Raw genomic sequence first — 19,918 nt, 5'->3', positions numbered from 1 at the left:
AATTTTATTCCCGTGTTTTTTCAACCGAGTCTAAAACCATGTTAGTGACTGTGAAAAATGAAATGAGATATCGAATTAGAGTTGAAATAAAACTGTTGAGAGAGAGCAAGACACCACGGGCCTAACAAAAGCGGCCTCAAAGCTAAGCGAGTAAACAAAATGGTGGATATTTGTTTTTGAAGCCCCTCTCAGACAGGGTGTAGCCACACCTCCGGACAGACTCACGGACTCACAGAATCACCTATGGAGAATATTATATAGATATGTAGAAGGCAAATGAATAATTTGGTCAAAAGGTCAAAGGTCAGTGTCACATAAAATCGTCAATTTTCATCCGATTGATCTCAAATTTTAAGAATTTGCATATTGGGTCACTAAATTAATTAGTTCACCTATCAAAAGCTAGAAGCTGATTGGGGTTTGTTTGTTTTTGATTAAAAGGTCAAAGGTCAAGGTTTCGTGAAATCATCAATTTACACCCGATTGACCTGAAATTTAAAGAATTTGCATATTGGGTCACTGAATTGGTTCACCAACCAAAAGCTACAAGCCGATTGCTTCTTTTTTATCAAAAGGTCAAAGGTCAAGGTTGCGTAAAATCACCAATTTACACCCGATTGACCTGAAATTTTAAGAATTTGAATATTGGGTCACTGAATTGTTCATTCATCAAAAAAGGTAAGAGTCGATTGTTTTTTTAGATCAAAAGGTCAAAGGTCATGGTTGCATAAAAAATCGTCAATTTTCATATTGTATTTTTTTAAACCGTTTTCATTATTTTGACCAAACAGAAAAAGAAGACGTCTGAATACAAACAGACGCATGGACGGGCTTTGCATTTTCAGATGCTTTTTCGGATTTGAAACTGTGATCCCAACATTATGAGCCAAGTGGTCAGGTGGGAATGTAAACTGTTCAAGTCCAAAATAATTTGGTCCTGGCAAAAAAATGAAATTAATGCAAGTACAGTAATGGCAATGGAAACCATAATGGCTTTACAGCTGCAGCATCATTGAGTCATGCTACTTTCTATCTCATCATTCACTCGTGAGGAGCCAAAATTTTGCTGCCGATCCCAAAAATCATAGCTGTTGTGAAATACACATGGATATGCTGTGTAAGTAAGAATAAAAAATGAAACAAAGCTACAATTATAAAATATAGTTTTATATGACAGCAACGATAGTTCAGAGGCAAATGGAAAACGGGTCTTAATTATGAAGGCGAGTGTTGCTACGCATCAGCAGACAGACAGAAGAGTGGATATAATCAAAATAATGTTGATCGAAGTATGCCAATTGCCATGTTAAGCAATAAGAATCTGACATTTCAGTATTTAATACATTGTCAGGGCAAAAGAACACTTTTCCTGAAACAAAGGATTAACATCGGAAACCTCAGCTTCGTATTTTTATCAACATTATGTTGATTCAATCAAAGCTTCGTGACTTGCATGGAAGAAAAGGAAAATTTGGGGTGCCAACCTGTCTGCTGCCACTCTCTCTGTTCAATAGGGCTGAGGTCGCTGAGAGTTGTACAAGGCCAGGAGAAACTGATGATGAAGATGATGATATTGATGAGGCAGACGAAGAAGACGAGGCTGATGAAGGTGATGGCGTCCCTGGCTGGCTGGCAAGGCCAGGTGTCCTTAATTGACTCTGTATTGACCGTGGTGCGTGTGGCTGTCCATTGAGTGGACGCCCATGAGTTGGACTTGTAGTTTCTGCTCCAGACAGCAAAGGACTTCTGACAGTCAAGAGCGTTGTTGGCTTTTGAAGAGTCAGTGTTGTTGACGACTGTGTGGTGGCCTGTACTGGTGAAACCACCGCAGAATAAGGTTTTGGTCGCACCTGGGTAAATAATAACAAAAAAATTGTATATTTAGCCTTTGCCTGCAATTTTATCTGACAAAAGCTTTGGTATCAATGGGATAATCTTTCACCAAAGCATTTAATCTACTAGTACAGGCATTCACTATGGGTGCGGCAGGGGAAGTCATGTTATTATCCTTATTATGATTGCCAATTATTATTACCATTACTCATGTTAGATCAGGTCATTGAAAAGATCAGACCATGCCTCACCATTCTAAATATCCTAAAATAAAATTTACTTCCATGAGGGTGTCGTGGGGGGCGGAGGAGCAGGGGGAAAGGAGGACAACATCGCAAGTCACAAAACCCCTTGGGGTGGGGGATATTGTTGTGTAATAACATCAATATTATGCTGTTATCATCAGTGTTGTTCTTAATTTTGTTATTCGAAGTGGCTTTGGAAAAATGCCACGGAAGCGACAGGAAGGGTCATGTTATTAACTGTTGTAGGGTATATAGACTACAGTAGATCTATGATCAGGTGCATTCGTCCACGTGATAAGCATAGATTGCCTCATGGATGTTGGGATTCCTCCAAATTTCTTTCAGTTTAATGTTAAACAGCATTAGCTACTGTTTAAAAAGGTAATCATATGTGTTGGTGGTTCATAATATTTTTACTTCTCATAGAGGCCGTTGATTCCACAAAACACCATAAGCTAAGCCACAAAACACGTTAACACTGCATTTGTTCAAGGAGGAAACACACATACACATTGGGGCGGGGGGGGGGGGGGGGGAAGTGGGGGAGGGGGAAGGTATCATAGTATTCATATTGTTTTGTAACAACATCAATAGTATGCTATTATCATTAGCATTGTTATAACCTCTGCCACCAAAGGTGGATGGAGGTTATGTTTTCACCCCTATCGGTCTGTCTGTTTGTTACTTGCAAAATTGAAGATTTTTCAAGTATATTGGTCGGTTGCGTTTGTTTGTCTGTCTGTCTTTGTCTGTTTGTTTGTTTGTTTGTCACCGGCCTTCAGATCACAATTGTCAACCGATCTTCACGAAACTTCACAAAATGGTAGAGTTGGTCAAAAGCAAGAAGCCTATTGTTTTTGGGGTCAATAGGTCAAAAGGTTAACATAGGCCAAAGGTCACCAACTTTGCTAAATTTCTAAAATCCTCAATTTTCATCCGATTGACTTGAAATTTGAAGAGGACTTGCATATCTGGTCACTGAATTCAACCACCAAGTATTTTTGAGGTCAACATAGGCCAAATGGTCAACATAGGCCAAATTTCTAAAATCCTCAATTTTCATCCGATTAACTTGAAATTTGAAGAGAACTTGCATATCTGGTCACTGAATTCAACCACCAAGTATCTTTGAGGTCAACATAGGCCAAATGTCTAAAATCCTCAATTTTCATCCGATTAACTTGAAATTTGAAGAGGACTTGCATATCTGGTCAATGAATTCAACCACCAATTATATTTGAGGTAAACATAGGCCAAAAGTTCAACATAGGCAAATATTTATAAAATACTCAATTTTCATCCAATCGACTTGAAATTTGAAGAGGACTTGCATATCTGGTCACTGAATTCAACCACCAAGTATTTTTGAGGTCCACATAGGCCAAAAGGTCAACATAGGCCGAATTTCTAAAATTCTCAATTTTCATCCAATTGACTTGAAATTTGAAGGGGACTAACCGTACATATCTGTTCATTGAATTCAACCACCAAGTACTTTTGACGTCAACATAGGCCAAAATGTGAACATTGGCCGAATTTCTAAAATCCTCAATTTTCATCTGATTGACTTGAAATTCTAAGAGGATTTGCATATATGGTCACTGAATTCAACCACCAGCCATTTTTTGAGGTCAACATAGGCCAAAAGGTCAACATAGGCCAAGTTTTAAAAATCCTAATTTTTCATCCGATTTACTTGAAAATTGAATAGCATTTGCACATCGAGTCACTAAATTGGGAAATCAACTATTTGAGGTCAAAAGGTCAAAGGTCAACTCAAGGTCAAATTTTAAAAATCATCAATTTTCATCTAAAAAGCCGTCAATTCTCAACCGATTGACTTGAAAATTGAACAGCATTTGCATATTGAGTCACTAAATTGGGAAATTAACTATTTTTGAGATCAAAATGTCAAAGGTCAACTCAAGGTCAACCTTCCAAAATCATCATTTTTCATCTGAAAAATCGTCACTTTCCTTCCTATTGACCCGAGCTTTGATCAAGATTGTCAATTTTAATCTTGATGAAATGGACAATTTGCTGCATCAATGGATTTTTTTTTCTTGGGGGGGGGGGGGGGGCGATTTTGCAAGTATCATGCTCTGCATGATGTCTTCTTGATATTCTGTCTGTTTGTTTGTTCCTTGCAAAATCGAATATTTTTCAAGTATATTGGTCGGTTGACTTAAAATTTGTCAACCGTTTGTTGCGTTTGTTAATTGCAAAATCGAAGATTTTTCAAGTATATTGGTCGGTTGCGTTTGTGGTTCTGTCTGTCTGTTACTTGCAAAATCGAAGATTTTTCAAGTATATTGGTCGGTTGCGTTTGTTAATTGCCAAAATCGAAGATTTTTCAAGTATATTGGTCGGTTGCGTTTGTGGTTCTGTCTGTTTGTTACTTGCAAAATCGAAGATTTTTCAAGTATATTGGTCGGTTGCGTTTGTAGTTCTGTCTGTCTGTCTGTCTGTCTGTCTGTCTGTCTGTCACCGCCTACAGGTCACAACTTTCAGCCGATCTTCACGAAACTTCACCAAATGGTAGAGTTGGTGAAAAGCAAGAAGCCTATTGTTTTTGGGGTCAAAAGGTCAAAAGGTCAACATAGGCCAAAGGTCACCAACTTTGCTAAATTTCTAAAATCCTCAATTTTCATCCGATTGACATGAAATTTGAAGAGGACTTGCATATCTGGTCACTGAATTTAACCAACAAGTATTTTTGAGGTCAACATAGGCCAAAAGGTCAACATAGGCCAAATTTCAAATTTGGTTGACATTGGATAAGTAACAATCGAATGCATCATGGTCAAAAATCATCAGACAGACAGACACCAAATTGCATATTTTAGAATGATGATAAAAGCATTAAAATTGCTGAGATATGCAAACCTCAACAAAATTCTGCAAGGAAACCACAACTATAAATGCATAATCGAACACAATCTAGAATTATTACAAGTGAAGTTTAACTCACTTGAGGAAGGGTAGATGGGGCTCTTCCAGTTAACCTATGTACTGAAGACAGTTGAGGAACCTTTATTGGTGAAGAAGCTAATGGCAGGGCAGACTGAAACAAAGAAATGAATCAAAGGAATGTCACATGTGAGAGGGGTGGGGGGATGTATGGGAAATACTTGGCAGCAGATAGTCTCAAGCAACTGTTATGCCTTTGAACCATTAAATAAATACAATAATATAGCACACAAAACAAATGAGTGAAACATTGCAAGATTTCAAAACCTAGCAAATATCAGGCATTGCACAAAAGGTGGAAAATTACCAAAAGCCACCCACATTCAACAGCGGTGACATTGTGTGAGGTTAGGAAAAAACAAGTAAAAATGAGTTAGCAGGCACCCTGTGTGTGGTGTGTGGTGTGGTGTGGTGTGGTGTGTGTGTGTGTGTGTGTGTGTGTGTGTGTGTGTGTGTGTGTGTGTGTGTGTGTGTGTGTGTGTGTGTGTGTATTACAAACATCCAAGAAGTGCAGTGCTCTGAATTATTTTTCAAGTTATTATGAAGGGTGGGGAGGGGAGAGGAGAAGGAGGATCTTCATTTAGAAGGGTTAGAGATAGGGTTATGAACCACCAATACCAAATGCTAGTCAACATGTTATGAGTAGACAAATAAAGAATCTAAAAAGACAATCTCAATTGCGATGACCATTACCTGCGACTGTGATGGCATCTTGGGCAAAATTCGGACAACATTTTCAGAAAGCAGTTTACTCGTGGTCTGAAGGTTGATAGGGACACTTGCCAGGTCAGACATTGTTGATGGAACTTTGGGACCATTGCTGAGTGACGTCACCATCATGACTGCAGGCTTCTGTGGACAGAGCAAGAAAAAAAATCTCAATTTGAAACAATTATAAGCTCTCCATATTAATTTCAGTATATTTAGCACTTCTGATTGCAAATCGCAAAAAAAGCTTTGCAATACAACAACAACAACAACAACAACAACAACATGCATTTTAAGGCCATTTTCCCCGATAGAGTGTGGGTTAGCCTTGCGGTCCCCATGACAATCTTCTCCATCTTGCCCTATTTTCTGCATCTCTCCTTGTTAACCCCCTTGCCCGCATTTCTTCTTCCACCATCTTTGGCCAAGTCTTTCTCGGTCTTCCCAGTCCTCTACTTCCTTCCACATTCATTTCCATCACTCTTCTCAACCAGTCACTTTCATCCTTCCTCAACACATGACCAAACCATCTCAACCTGTTCCTCTTCACAACATCAATCACAGGCTCTATTCCCATCATTTTTCGCAATTCATCATTTGTCTTCCTCTCTCAACAAAACTCTGCACATCCATCGAACCATTCGCATTTCCACCCTTTCCAACCGTCGTTGCTGCTCTACGTTCATTACCCATGTCTCGCTCCCGTAAATCATAACACTTCTCACACATGCAGCATACACCTTTCCCTTCAGCTTCAACGGCACTCCCCTCCTCATCAGCATGCCACTCAGTTCCCGAAACTTCTTCCATGCACATTTCACTCGAGCAACCATTGCCGAGTCTGATCCACCTTCTCCATTCAGCATGTCTCTGAGGTAGCAAAATGTTTTCACACCTTCCAGCTTCACGCCGTCTCCAAGATCCAACTCAACGTTTCCTCCATCTGCAGCTCCCTCTGTGCACACCTTACATTTGAATGTAGCTGCCATACTGGTTAATGACCCTCTCAGACCACTACATTTTTGATGAACCCACTCAGCGCACATTGTACACTGAATGGAGTTCACTCCGACACCCTTCCTACACACAGCACAGGGCCACTTCCCAGTTCTTTCCACCTCACCACATGCTTTACCACTTGCCATCACCTTCGTCTTTCCGATATTCACCTTCAGACCTTTTGTCTCCATACATTCCTTCCACGTGTTCATCATTTCCTTCAGTCCATCCATACTTTCCGCAATCAACACCAGATCATCTGCATACAACAACTCCCACGGTAAACCCTCCTTTACGTTCTGAGCCAGCACCTCCATCACAGCTACAAATAGTAGTGGACTTAGTACCGACCCATGATGCACTCCCACCTTCACCTCAAACTCACCACTGTTCCCGTCCTTCGTCCTTACAGCTGTGCGCACTCTTTTGTACATTGCCATCACTACTCTGATCAACCATTCCTCCACTCCTAACTTCCTCATTGCCCATGTCAATACTTTGTGTGGAACCCTATCGAATGCTTTCTCCAGATCAACAAACCCAAGAAACAACTTCTTCCTCTTCTCCATGTACTTCTCCTGCAACTGCCTCACAATAAAAAGCGCGTCTGTCGTTCCTCTTCCTGGCATAAATCCAAACTGCATTTCGTTGATCTTCACTTTCTTCCTTATCCTCCTCTCCAACACCCTTTCCAATACCTTCATTCCATGCTCCAATAATTTTATCGCTCGGTACGAGCCACACTCTAGAGGGTCACCTTTCCCCTTGTATAGAGGGACGAGGGTACTCAGTTCCCAATCCACTGGAATGCGGCCTTCTTTCACCGCCAGATTACAGATCTCTGTCATTCTCTTCACACCCCAACTTCCTGCTGCCTTCAACACATCTCCCACAACTCCCGTCGGCCCTCGCGCTTTTCTACTCTTCATTGCTTTTTTCGCTTCCTCAACTTCCTTCTCAGTTATCTTCTCTGCCGGTCCTAAAACTGGGTTACTCTCTATGTTGCCATCCCATTCATTCTCTGTATTCAACAGCATTTCCATATATCTTTTCCATCTTCCTTTAATTCCATCTGGGTCCACAACGATTTGTCCCACTTCATCCTTCAAGGAACTCACCCTCATCACATCACACCTCTCTTTCGCTATCTGCTTTGCAATCCTGAATACTCCTCTCTGACCCTCTTCCGAATCCAAGCGTTCTCCGAACATTTTCCTACATGCCTCCTGCGCCTTTGCTACCTCTTTCTTTGCAGCCTTCTTGGCTGCCTTATAACTTTCATGCTCTGCTGTTTCTGCTCCCGTTCCCTTCGCCCTCTGCCACTCCTTGAACTTCTTCCTCTTCTCGTCAAACCTCTTTCCAACCTCATCATCCCACCACCATGTTTCCGAGTGCCTCGGTGGTCCTTTTGTCCATCCACATACCTCACCAACGGCTCCCAACAGACTAGCTTTCATTGACATCCAACCACTTTCAAGCTCAACCACATCATCCTATACCTTACTCAGCCTCTCTTTAAATGCCTCCCTTACTGTCACCTCTTTCAACCTCCACACCTTCATTCTCGGTTGGTACTTCACCCGCCGAGCTCTCCTCGCACCTTTCACCTTATGTCGCAGACAACCAAGTGGTGCTGTGAAACAGCCTCCTCCCCCGGGATCACCTTTGTGTCCCGGAGGTGCCCCCTATCTCGCCTACGCACCATCAGGTAGTCAACGGTTGTCGTCGACCCACCTGACGTGTATGTAATAAGCTTATTATCCCCTTTCTGGAACTGAGTGTTACAAATCAACAAATCAGCTCCATCAGCAAACTCCAAAATCCTTTCACCTTCTCCATTTCTCGCCTACTTGAGGTTGTTTCTGCCAAAGGGGGCAATACCACCTGTTAGAGCCAATGGTGTACTTACTTTTTCCACATGTGAAATTTGCATTTATGTTTATTTAAATTATGCAATGGACTACAAAATGTAAATATTTCATGATATTTGTTATATTATATCACCTTTATATATCAATATTGTTGAAATGAAGATCAAATAGCTGTATGTTGAAATGTGTTGAAAATGCAAAACTTTGCATGGGGTGTACTTACTTTTTCACATGACTGTATAATGTATATATATACTGATGATTTGAAAATATATATATGAATATATATATATAATTTCAAAACCCCTAGCCACATGTGTGCCTCACTGACCGGGTCCTCAGTCGAGGTCCTAAGCATCATCCCGTTTCGGCCCTTCAACCTCGAAATGGTCAGCCAAGGTGGGCCAGCAGGGGCACATATACCTCCACATGCAGCAGCTACATCCGGACGCGCCAGTGAGAACACAGACTACAACAACAAAAATGCCTCCGCTCCCAGAATCAACAGCCCCTCATCCACTCACTCACACACACCCCAAAAAACTACCAAAAAAAACAAAACACAGACCACCACCCTTACAACATGCACCACTCAAACAAAAACACATTCATGCAAAACCACACCCACTCCTGCAACACACACATCATTCACACATCTCCATTTCTCTTCCGTGCTCAGTCACTACCCCATTAGACTGAAATGAACCACCCTCCACAACCTCAACCTACACCGTTTGACGTGGCTCCATAAACTTCCTCCATATCCAAAGTGAGCCTTTCAAGGCAACCTGAGCCACTTTGTCACACATCCTCCTTCTTTCTGTCCCACACACTCCAAGCCGAGCAAGAAATGCAGAAAAGGAATTGCCAATATACCCTCTACACCCCACCTCAAATGGCTGACAAGAAACTCGCCAACCCTTAGTAGTGTAATAATGTTGCTTCTGGGACACCTCCGTTTAACATGGGAAATCCCTATCTAATGTCATTTACCCCCTTGTCTTTTTCAAAAATCATAAACACCTCTATTTCTCCCACCCTCATCTTTATGAACCTTTTGTCTGTAGTACCTATCCTTAATGTTGTTCATTAGACCACTCAAACACTACAAATATTTGTTTTCTCTTATAGACCTATCATCCTTCTTCTACATATCATCTGGCAGATTAATCTTTGACCCACTCAAACATTGACCCATTCACTTCCATATTAATTCTTTCCCTCCCTCATTGCCCCTAAACACCTATATTTCTCTCACCCTGTTCTTTACGAACCTTCTAACCTTTTGACATGTTATCCTTATTCATTAGACCACTTAAACACCTGTGATCCTTCTGACCTCATGGACCTTTTAACCTTTTACTCTTAATATCATCTGGTGAATATAACCCACTCAAACAACGACCCTACAAATATTTGTTTATGCGTGGGAAATAATTTAATTCTCCTACAACTCTCTTCACCATCTAATATATTAACAAAAAATATGTTTGAGTTTGGTTCTTTATTAAGATATTTTAACTGAGCTAAGATAAAATGGTAAACCTCCCTCAATGTTCTTATTTGAGCGCCTCCAGTGCCACATACCATTTTTAAATTAAAGTATATATTTTCCTGACAACCATCAAAGTTTTCCGTCCACTCAAAAATATTTCCATCTTTTTTACCCAATTCACCGGTATTTAAATTAATTCTCTTATTTGTTTTGTGAACTTTTTTACCAGTTGCCTTTTCAATTATACCTATTTGATATTTTTCACATTCATTATGTTTTCCATTTATATACCAAGGTTGATTACACCTCCACTCTTTAGTCTGGTTGATACTTGGTTCTATCATTTATATAATAGTAAAAAAGGCGGCGGTAGCCCGTTAAAATCCCCAACCCCCCCCCCTTTTTAACTTATCACTTATATATATCTTATCACTTATATATATCTTATCACTTATGTATATCTTATCACTTATGTATATCTTATCACTTATATATATCTTATCACTTATATATATCTTATCACTTATATACTTATATAACCATAAGGGAGACTATCAATTCCATTTTCTAAAATAAACCTCTTATCATCAAAAGCCCCCAATGCTTTCTTATTTATCTCTTCTGAATATAATTGATGTTTATAACTTCTTATTCCATTAATCTTTCTAAACTCTTCTTTCTTTGTTGTTAAACAGTTATAATAATCCTTAAAGTTTATTGTTTCTTTAATAACATTTTTCTTTACACCTTTTAACTTCTTGTCAGTCTTTTCAACGTTATTCACAATGTATTTATAAGCATAAGCCTTTGACCTCAATCCCACAAATTCACTCATAACATTTCCTCCTAATTCATCCTTGAACTTTCCAATCACCTTTTTATTTTTAGAAGAGAACAACTCACTCTCTGGACTGTAATTACTCGTGTCATAGATATTAATGTCTCTTTTCATGTCTGAATAAACATCGTTGGTATTAATTTTCAAAATAAAACTATCTGTATCCATATAAAGTAGATTAACATCATTTTGATATTTCTTCCTCAAGTTATTATAAAAGTAATCATACATTAATGACTTTGATAAATCAAGAATTGTTGTTCCAATATAAATAGGTTTGTTCATTTCAATACTCTCTTTAATCAAATGGATCGCACAAAAGTTCTCAGTAAAGACCTCAGCTCGAGTAAAACTCGGTCTATTAATTAATTTTGATGCTTGTTCCCAAGATGTTGATAGTCTGATATTTTGTCTTTTCCTCACATTCTCCATAGTCTTACCAAAGACCGCATTATTCATTAATTTATAAAAGTCTTTCTCAAAATCTGTTTTTGACTCTGTTCTTCTTTGTGTATTAAAATCAATGTACCCCTTTAACCAATGACTTTGATTGAACTTTAGAACCCTATGGATCTTCTCTACTCTTAGACCTTTTGATAAATATTGTCGCAAATTTCTTTGGTGTAGAACATAATTTTTCTTGTTATATAATGTAGTAAGTAATTTTTCTGTTGATTCACCTATATCAAACGATCGTTGATAATCACTCAACCATTCTTTCTTTGGACTTTCTTTCTCACAAGCAAATGGGAGATCTTTGTGTAGGTTATGGAGTTCCTCTGGATATTTTAAATCAATTTCAAAATAATAACCAACTTTTTCTTCATCCAATTCTTTTTGTGTAGAGATACATACATCTTGTAAAACGTTTTTGTAGTCTTTTTCCTTTACCCATCTAAGTTTTCCATAAGGAAGAGCCTGAGACATTGCCCAGCCATACAGGTTGTTCGCGTCATAGTACATCAAGTAAGAACTCTCTTTCGTTGGATCATAATTTGGAAGATATTTGTTATTTGCTTTTGCGTATCTACTCGAGCAGACTTGTGAAATTCCACCTCTTTTTGCCTTTTCAATCATCAAAAGCATATCAACATCGGTTATCAAATCCAAATCTTGTTTTGTCATTTTCAACATCGCACTCCAGGCCAATCCAGGTGCTGTGTAGTAGTGAGCAGGATCCAATCCATATCCAGTGCGACAAACAGATCTAAAGGCTTCAAATACATCGGCCAATAAAAGCACATCAGTTTTGAGATACAAATCGTGATACTCGCCAAGATTCTTGATGTTATATTTTTCCCAAACATTTTGTGCGTGTACATAATCTTTATCAGATATATGACTATTATTTAATTTGTTATAGAAATTTTCTTTTGAAGGAAGTTGTGTTTCATTGAATCTCTCAAATGAGTCCATATAGTCATAGGGGTAAATTCCCTTTTGTGTTAGAAAATCTTTATCTAAAAAATACTCTGAAAGACATGGAAACTCTTTTAGATTTTGAACCAAGTTAACCAATGGACTTGCCATGAATTTAAATGTATCAAGAAATCTGATATGAGTAATAGGAGATGTGTGAATTGTTTTTGTGAATGAAATGTATTTCTGATCCGTGTTTGGAATTGCTGAGATACTTCCAGAAGTCTTTGAGAGTTCCTTGATAAATAGATGTGTATCATAATGAGCGTTGTTATGAAGAAAGACAGGAATGAAAGAGGGGAGTTGATAATTAATATTACAACTTTGATGAGCCGGACCTCTATATTTACCAGTGAGATGACAATGGTCTCTAACCTTTAGACCTTTACCAATTTTCTCCTCACAAATATGACAGACATTGTTTTTTATAAATTCCCTTTTTTCTTTACTTGTTAAGGACATTGGTTTATTGGTTTCTCTCATTATCTTGGTTAATCGAACACAGTCTTTTTCTAGTCGTTTCACAAACTCCTCTGGGGTATTTGAGCCTCTATACATCTCTAACTTGTTATATTTATCACCAACGGATGATTTGATATAATAACAAAAACCACAAGGAGTATGTTTTTGATATTTATTTGTGTATGATTCTTTTGGATCTTGAGAAGCAGTATCAATTTTTTCTAAAATACTTTCAAAATCAGCATATATAACAAATGGATGTTTGATCTTTTTATTTTCATCTTTGAATGTGATCTTTGAGCCTTCTTTAGGCATATTGATTACCGTTGATTTATGTTCGCCACAATAATTTGAATGTTTATCTAATCTTTCTTGTGAATTGAAGAAGTTAAGACAACGCAAACAAATATATATTTTATTTGTTCTCTTACAGACTTGTGGTTTTATTAATTTAGCAATATCTTTGATGTATGTATAATGTGAATTTTCGTCTGAATTAAAATATAGAAGATTAATATGAGTTTGTTTACAATTGTCAGAAAGCTTTAAAACCTGAATGTTGTTTGTTTCTGTTAGACCATAAACATTAACTGATAAATTATTCATCTTTTCAAATTTAGGAATATCATTTAAAGTCATCGGAAACTTTAGATCTTTCGTATTTAATGTATTCTCATATTTTTTATAATGAGATACTCTTTCATCATGAAAATGTGGAGGATGTAAGTGTGCTAAAATAGACCAGAGAAAACATTTATTGTCTTTATTTTTGATATTGATAACTGCTTTTCTATTTTTGATAACACTGGGTAAATCAATGTAAGAAGAAGCTTTTAGAGGATCTGATTTAAGAATATGAATGTCTATGTAAATAATTTTTCCTATATTGAATCCACTTCCTACGATTGAATTATCCACATCTTGCTCTTGTTTAATAAGTTCATCATAGACTCCTGATGTTTTAAAATCTTGATATGAAGATATAAAGTGTGGCTCAGTTCTCATGTATGGTGCATCTATAACTCCTTCATCCTTTGTCATTTCTAATTTTACTCCCATATAAAATTTAAGTGGTTTCATTTCCTTTAGTGTTTTTTCAATCAACGTTTGAACAGCAGGTTTAACTATTTCTACAGCATCAACTATAGACTCTGGTTCAGGAGGTTTGAAGTTAAAGACTCTTATTTTAATATGTCCTTTGAATGCTCCATCAGAGTTTTTAGTTGTGATAAAATTTGATAAATGTAGATTTGTTTTAAGATGTATTTTGAAGCCTTTCTTGAGGATATTTTTATTACATGTAGAACAGTGTTTTGTTTCAGGTGGAAGAGGGGAAAGTTTGTTTAAAATGTTGTATGTATGTTTTGCGGTGAGAATATGTTGTTTATAATATTTTACTTCCTTCTCGCAAGTATCACAATAAACCATATTTATAGCGTGAGAAAACGTGGTGTTTTATATATATCACTGTGCTTAAAATAAAACACTTTTGAGCTTTACAGCTCCGTTTTATATATATCGCTGTGCTTAAACTAAAACACTTTTTCACTCAGAATCATCTAAGTCATAACTATCACATGAATACTCAGAATCATACTCAGAGTCATCAATAAAGCTACTCTCATAACTATCATTTGAGCACAAACTATTAGTATCATAACTATCATCTGTGTTCAATGAAATACTATCATCACCATCGTCCAAGTTCAATGAAATACTATCATCACTATCGTCCGAGTTCAATGAAATAGTAAAATCTTCACTGCTGTATTGACTCATATTTAATTAGCAAGAAAAATATTCCCATCAATATCTATATACTTTCTTTCATTAACAGATTCAATCTCTACAATTTTTATATCAAAAGTTATCTTTAAATAATCTCTAACTATCATAGAACGAAATGACATTTCACCAGAAATATTAACATCATTCATTTTACTTAGATCTACACCCTTTGGATTATTAAAGAAAATACAAATGTCTCCTCTAGAATTATTAATGGTCTTATCATTCTTTTTCAAAGTATCGTGGTCAATCACTTTTTCAAGCTTTGAATAAATTGCCAGGAGTAGAGGAGAAACTTTTGTTAGATTTACTTTAATGGATGTCTTTCCAGGTATAGTTAGAGCTCTTCCTTTAAATGAAATAGAGGGGCTCATGTTATTTTCCATAACTGGTTTTACCCAAAAATTTCCATATTTATCTTTGTTCAATTTAACATCTTTGACATATTTTTCTATATCTTCCACCGAAGTAGAGATTGATTGAAATTTGTCTTTTGTGCTTTGAAACATTGTATTTATTAATGAATAAACTTGCGTTTAGTTTAAGTAAAAATTTACCACATAAATATGATAAGTTCTGAAGGATATTTAGAATTTCCAGACTCTCCATATGATAAATTAGAGAATTGTCCGGCTTGTGATAGAGTGGGGTTTAATGATGAGGATTCATATAAACAATGTTTATTCTGTGATTATATTCTAATTAATGATAATAAGAAATATAAAAAAACATATAACTCTTTTAAATTAGAACCAAAAATGAATTACTTTACAAGATTAATAAGAGAGATGAATGTTAAGCATTATGGTGATAATACACCATTTCTTACAAGGAAAGAGACTCTTTGTATTGAGGAAATGTATAAGGGTTTAATGATATTTATTATTCAAAATAATTTTAATGGAAATGTTAATACAAGATACTACATAAATAAAATAATGAATTATTTTGAAATTAAACCCGAACTCAGGATAAAATATAGAGTTTCTAAAATAGCTCAAAAAAAGTTGGATGACTTGTTTTCCAAATATATAAATGAATGATTTTTTACCCGTTTGGGAAAATAAGATAAAATTTAATAACCATAAAAACATTCCAAATTCATTGAGATGTCTAATAGTTGGTTCAAGCGGATGTGGGAAAACCTGTTTACTTTTAAAGATGCTCCTTGGTCCTAATTTTTTAGATTATGATAATTTAATAATTTTTACAAAGTCAAGTTTTCAACCCGAGTATCAACTACTCTCACAGGGTTTTAATGCAGGTCTTAAAAAGGAAGACATTATCGGTTTATTTAAACTTCAAAACAAACTGAATGATTATAATATTGAAGATATAATACAATTATTTTGTGATGCACAGAAATCAAAATCGAAACCCATAACTTGTATTCTCAGTGATAATACGGATGATATACCTTCACCTCAAGATTTAGATAAATCAAAAAAGAACCTCGTCATCTTTGATGATTGTGTTAATGAGAGAAACCAAACAGTAATGGATAGCTACTATACAAGAGGGAGACATTCTTCTTGTAATTGTATATATCTTAGTCAATCATATTTTCAACTCCCTCGACGCTCAATAAGAAACAATGCCAATACTTTTATTTTATTTAAGTTAAATTCAATAGATGTAAATAATTTTTGGAGAGATAATTGCTCTACGTTATGTAGTAAAAAAGAATTTGAAAATTATATGAAACACACGATTGGAAAATATAAATATATTGTTGTGAAACAAGATGAGATACTAAATTATATTTTTCAATAAATAAATACAGAAAATGAATACCGAAGAAAGAGAAAGAAAGTTTAAGGAACATCAACAATTAGTTTCAAAAGTTGTTAAACAACAGGAAGAGATAAAGAAGAAACGGAGACAGAAACTAACTGGTGAAGAAGCCTTTGAAAGAAAACAAGAGAAATTCTTTAAACCACTTTTGAAAACTCAACACTCACCTACAGTTCCCACGGTAGAATTTACTCCGAAAAAACTTCAAATGCTCAAAGATTTTAGTCAGATAACAAAACAAGAACTTGGTGAATTAGAATATGATGACGAGGGATTATTTCGGAAACTTGAGGAGGTAAATCAACCCCCTAATTATGTTGTGGAAGCTCTTCAAAACAATGAATATTCGGCGGGTTCAAAAACCAGAGCAGGTCTCATTCCAACAGAAGAACCAGCAGTGTTTCATCTTGTGGAAGAAAAGGTATTGATATTTAATGATGAATTGATGTTCTTGAGTTCTACTCAACCAAATGTTAAATTAACTCCAAGATTAATGTTTCTTCTAACAAACCCCGGATTCAGCGGTTCAAAATATTTTGAGGAACCACTTGATATGGAAAGAGAGGAAGATAGGGTATATATTGAGTTGCTAAATGCACTTGATTATGGAGTTTCTGTTGCTGGTAAAAGTAAGAAGAATGAGAAGGAGAAACATATTATTGATGCTTTAAGTAAGCTTGGTTCGGGTGTTAGTTTTCTTCCAAATGACCCATCACAATTAGTTAATAGGCTATTATTGTTGTTAGGTAGTAAGAAGGCTGGAAACAACAATTGTTTTAATGAATCCTCAGCCATTTTAGATCAGTTGATGAACATGAAAATAATTAATAAATGTCAATACAAAGATATTTTATTAGATATTAAATAAGATGAGAAGCACAATTCTTAGTTTTAATTTCACAACGAGCGATTACACAGCTTCATTCCCTTACCCACTACAACTTGACCCCCTTACCTCATATGAGGCATCTTTGTTGTCAATGGAAACTTACAATACCCTTTTTAATATCACAGAGAAAAACAACAAGTTTAGTTATAATCCAGGAAGTGGATATAAAACTATAACCGTTTCACCTGGAGCTTACGAGATTTCTCAAATATCTTCAGAAGTCTCTCGCCTTATGAAAGAAAAAGGTGATGAACCAAAAAATATTGTAATAGATATTCAAAAACACACTTCAAAATCAACTATTAAACTTAAAAATAATTATAAAGTTGATTTCACGATTGAAAATTCGTTTAGAGAGCTATTGGGTTTCTCTTCAAAAAAGATTGAAAATAACGGGACGTTTTACAGTGATAATGTTATCCAAATATCCTCCGGTATAAATTCAGTATTAATTCATTGTGATTTGATTGATGGTGCTTATAACGATGGAATAAGAACAAATACAATATTTTCATTCAGTGCATACTCAACCCCGATTGGTTATAAATTTAATATGGAACCAAAAAATCTTGTCTATTTACCTGTGTCAGGAAAAACCATATACAGAGTAAATTTTAGGATAACCGACCAAGATAATCGTATGATATCCTTTAATGATGAAATTATATCCATCAGAATTCACCTACGTGAAGTTTTTCAATAAATAAATAATGGTTATTGTGAGAAAACACGAGTTGGGAAAATATAAAATAATTACAGGGGAGGGCATGTTCCTTTCACCAGACTATACAAGGTATGTGGGTAGAGGATACTATAAACCTAAGAGACAACGAGGTGTAGGTCATCAATTTCGAAATAAAGGAGATGGGATAATTGATACTCTAATGGGTATTGGTTCAACCATCCTTAAACATAAAGACCTAATTGGTTCAACTGCTTCTGCCGTGGGCTCCGTTGCGGGTGCTATAAAGAGTATAAAAGATGCTCAAAAGGAGTCTCATAAATTACAAGCAATCAAAGAAATAAAAAAAGGTAAAACTCAACTATCTTCACAAGAACGACAAAAAATCATTAAAATACTTGGGTCAGGGTTTCAACAATTTTAATGCTATATAAATACAAGTATGGAAGCGATTGATAGTATCTATGATTTGGATGATACGATTATCATTTCAAACTCCACTAAAAAGGAAGACTATTTTAAGGTAAATGCTATAACAGGAACAGACTGGAATTCAAACGGAACAAAAAGTTTTGAAATAAATAATCAACAAACTTACTTGAATATAGCTGATAGTTTCTTGCTGTGTAAATTTAAATTCACTAAGGCTGCGAATAATACTAATGCTACACTCGTAAATGATTTCTTCTGGAAAATGTTTGACAGTGTCCGCCTGTATATTGGAACACAAGAGGTTGAAGCGGTTGATTATGTCTCTGCTACATCTGAAATGATGAAATTTACACTATATTCGTTTAGTGATAGAATGGGTAAGGGAGCTGTTGAGGGTTTTATTCCTGATATGTCAACGGGTACAAACGCAGACCCTGGTTATAGTCAAAGGAAGTCAATGTATAATGATGACGCAAAAGCTGAGAATAGTTTTACCGTAGCAGTACCTCTGAAAGGTATATTTGGATTTTGTGATTATGATAAAGTTTTGTATGGGCTTAAAATTAGATTTCAACTACAAAGGAATGATAATGTAAATAGATTGCTTTTTGGGGATGAAAATGCTTTTGGAGAAAATAATAAATTTGTTATTAATGATTTGTGTTGGTATATCAGTGAATATACTCCTAATCTTAAAACGGAAGAGATGTTAAATAGAAGACTTAACTCAAAGAAACCGCTAAATGTATCATACCTTAAAAGAAGATGTCAACACGTTAAACTGGAACACACTACCTACACTTGGAATTTAGGTGTTCTTCAAGGAAAGCCACGATACCTCTGGCTCATTTTTAAAAAACCAGATGGAGAGGACGGTACTAATAAGAATAATGCCCTGAGTGATAATGCAAAGGTGAAACAACTTCGGGTTTCTCTTGATGGCACATTTTATCCGCGAGATAGATTGGAAATTGATTGGGAAAAAAATGATTATGCGGAAGCCTACAAGTCCTACCAAAAGGTGTGTGAAAGTAATGGTAATAATGATCCTATTTTGGATATGGTTGCGTTTCAAAAACTTTATACAATCTACGCAATTGACCTGAGTTCTCAAAAGGAAACTATAAAGTCTAATCGAGTGGATACTTCTCTATACATTGAAAGAGGGGAGAGTGAAGAGGTTAATGCATATTGTTTGCTTTTGGAGGAAACAGAATTACAGATTAATACAGATAATGGTGTTATGATTAATATCACATAGGTTTTTTCTCATAAATAAATGGTTGGGGTATATGTTAATCAAATCAATCTTAATAAATTAACATCTTGTATTCAAAATCAAAAGCCTTGTATTATTAATGTTAATACAATTCAAAGAAAAGGAGCTGTAAGAATTGATGTTTTACTCACACACACACAAGTAAAAACACTAAATGATGTTGGATCACTTAAAATTAAAATGACGAAACCTATGTTAAAGAAATATTCAATAG

The 19,918-nt window shown here is 35.9% G+C and overlaps 1 protein-coding gene across 6 annotated transcripts in view; it reads right to left on the bottom strand.

Annotated features, from left to right (window-relative positions):
* Nucleotides 1-19,918, bottom strand: part of LOC137428978 (PHD finger protein 21A) — a 341,539-nt gene that overhangs the window by 94,422 nt on the left and 227,199 nt on the right. For all 6 annotated transcript variants that reach the window (XM_068118917.2, XM_068118936.2, XM_078777621.1 and 3 more), the window contains 3 exons: nucleotides 5,742-5,900; nucleotides 5,050-5,142; nucleotides 1,485-1,850 (listed from right to left, as the gene is read on the bottom strand). In XM_068118917.2, the coding sequence (XP_067975018.1) occupies nucleotides 1,485-1,850; nucleotides 5,050-5,142; nucleotides 5,742-5,900 (618 nt within the window). The remainder of the gene's footprint in view (nucleotides 1-1,484; nucleotides 1,851-5,049; nucleotides 5,143-5,741; nucleotides 5,901-19,918) is intronic.

This window comes from Myxine glutinosa, chromosome 1 (genome assembly GCF_964187855.1).
Source record: "Myxine glutinosa chromosome 1, kmMyxGlut1.1, whole genome shotgun sequence".
NCBI classification, from domain to species: Eukaryota; Metazoa; Chordata; class Myxini; order Myxiniformes; family Myxinidae; genus Myxine; species Myxine glutinosa.
This window is presented reverse-complemented; position numbering and strand designations above follow the sequence as displayed.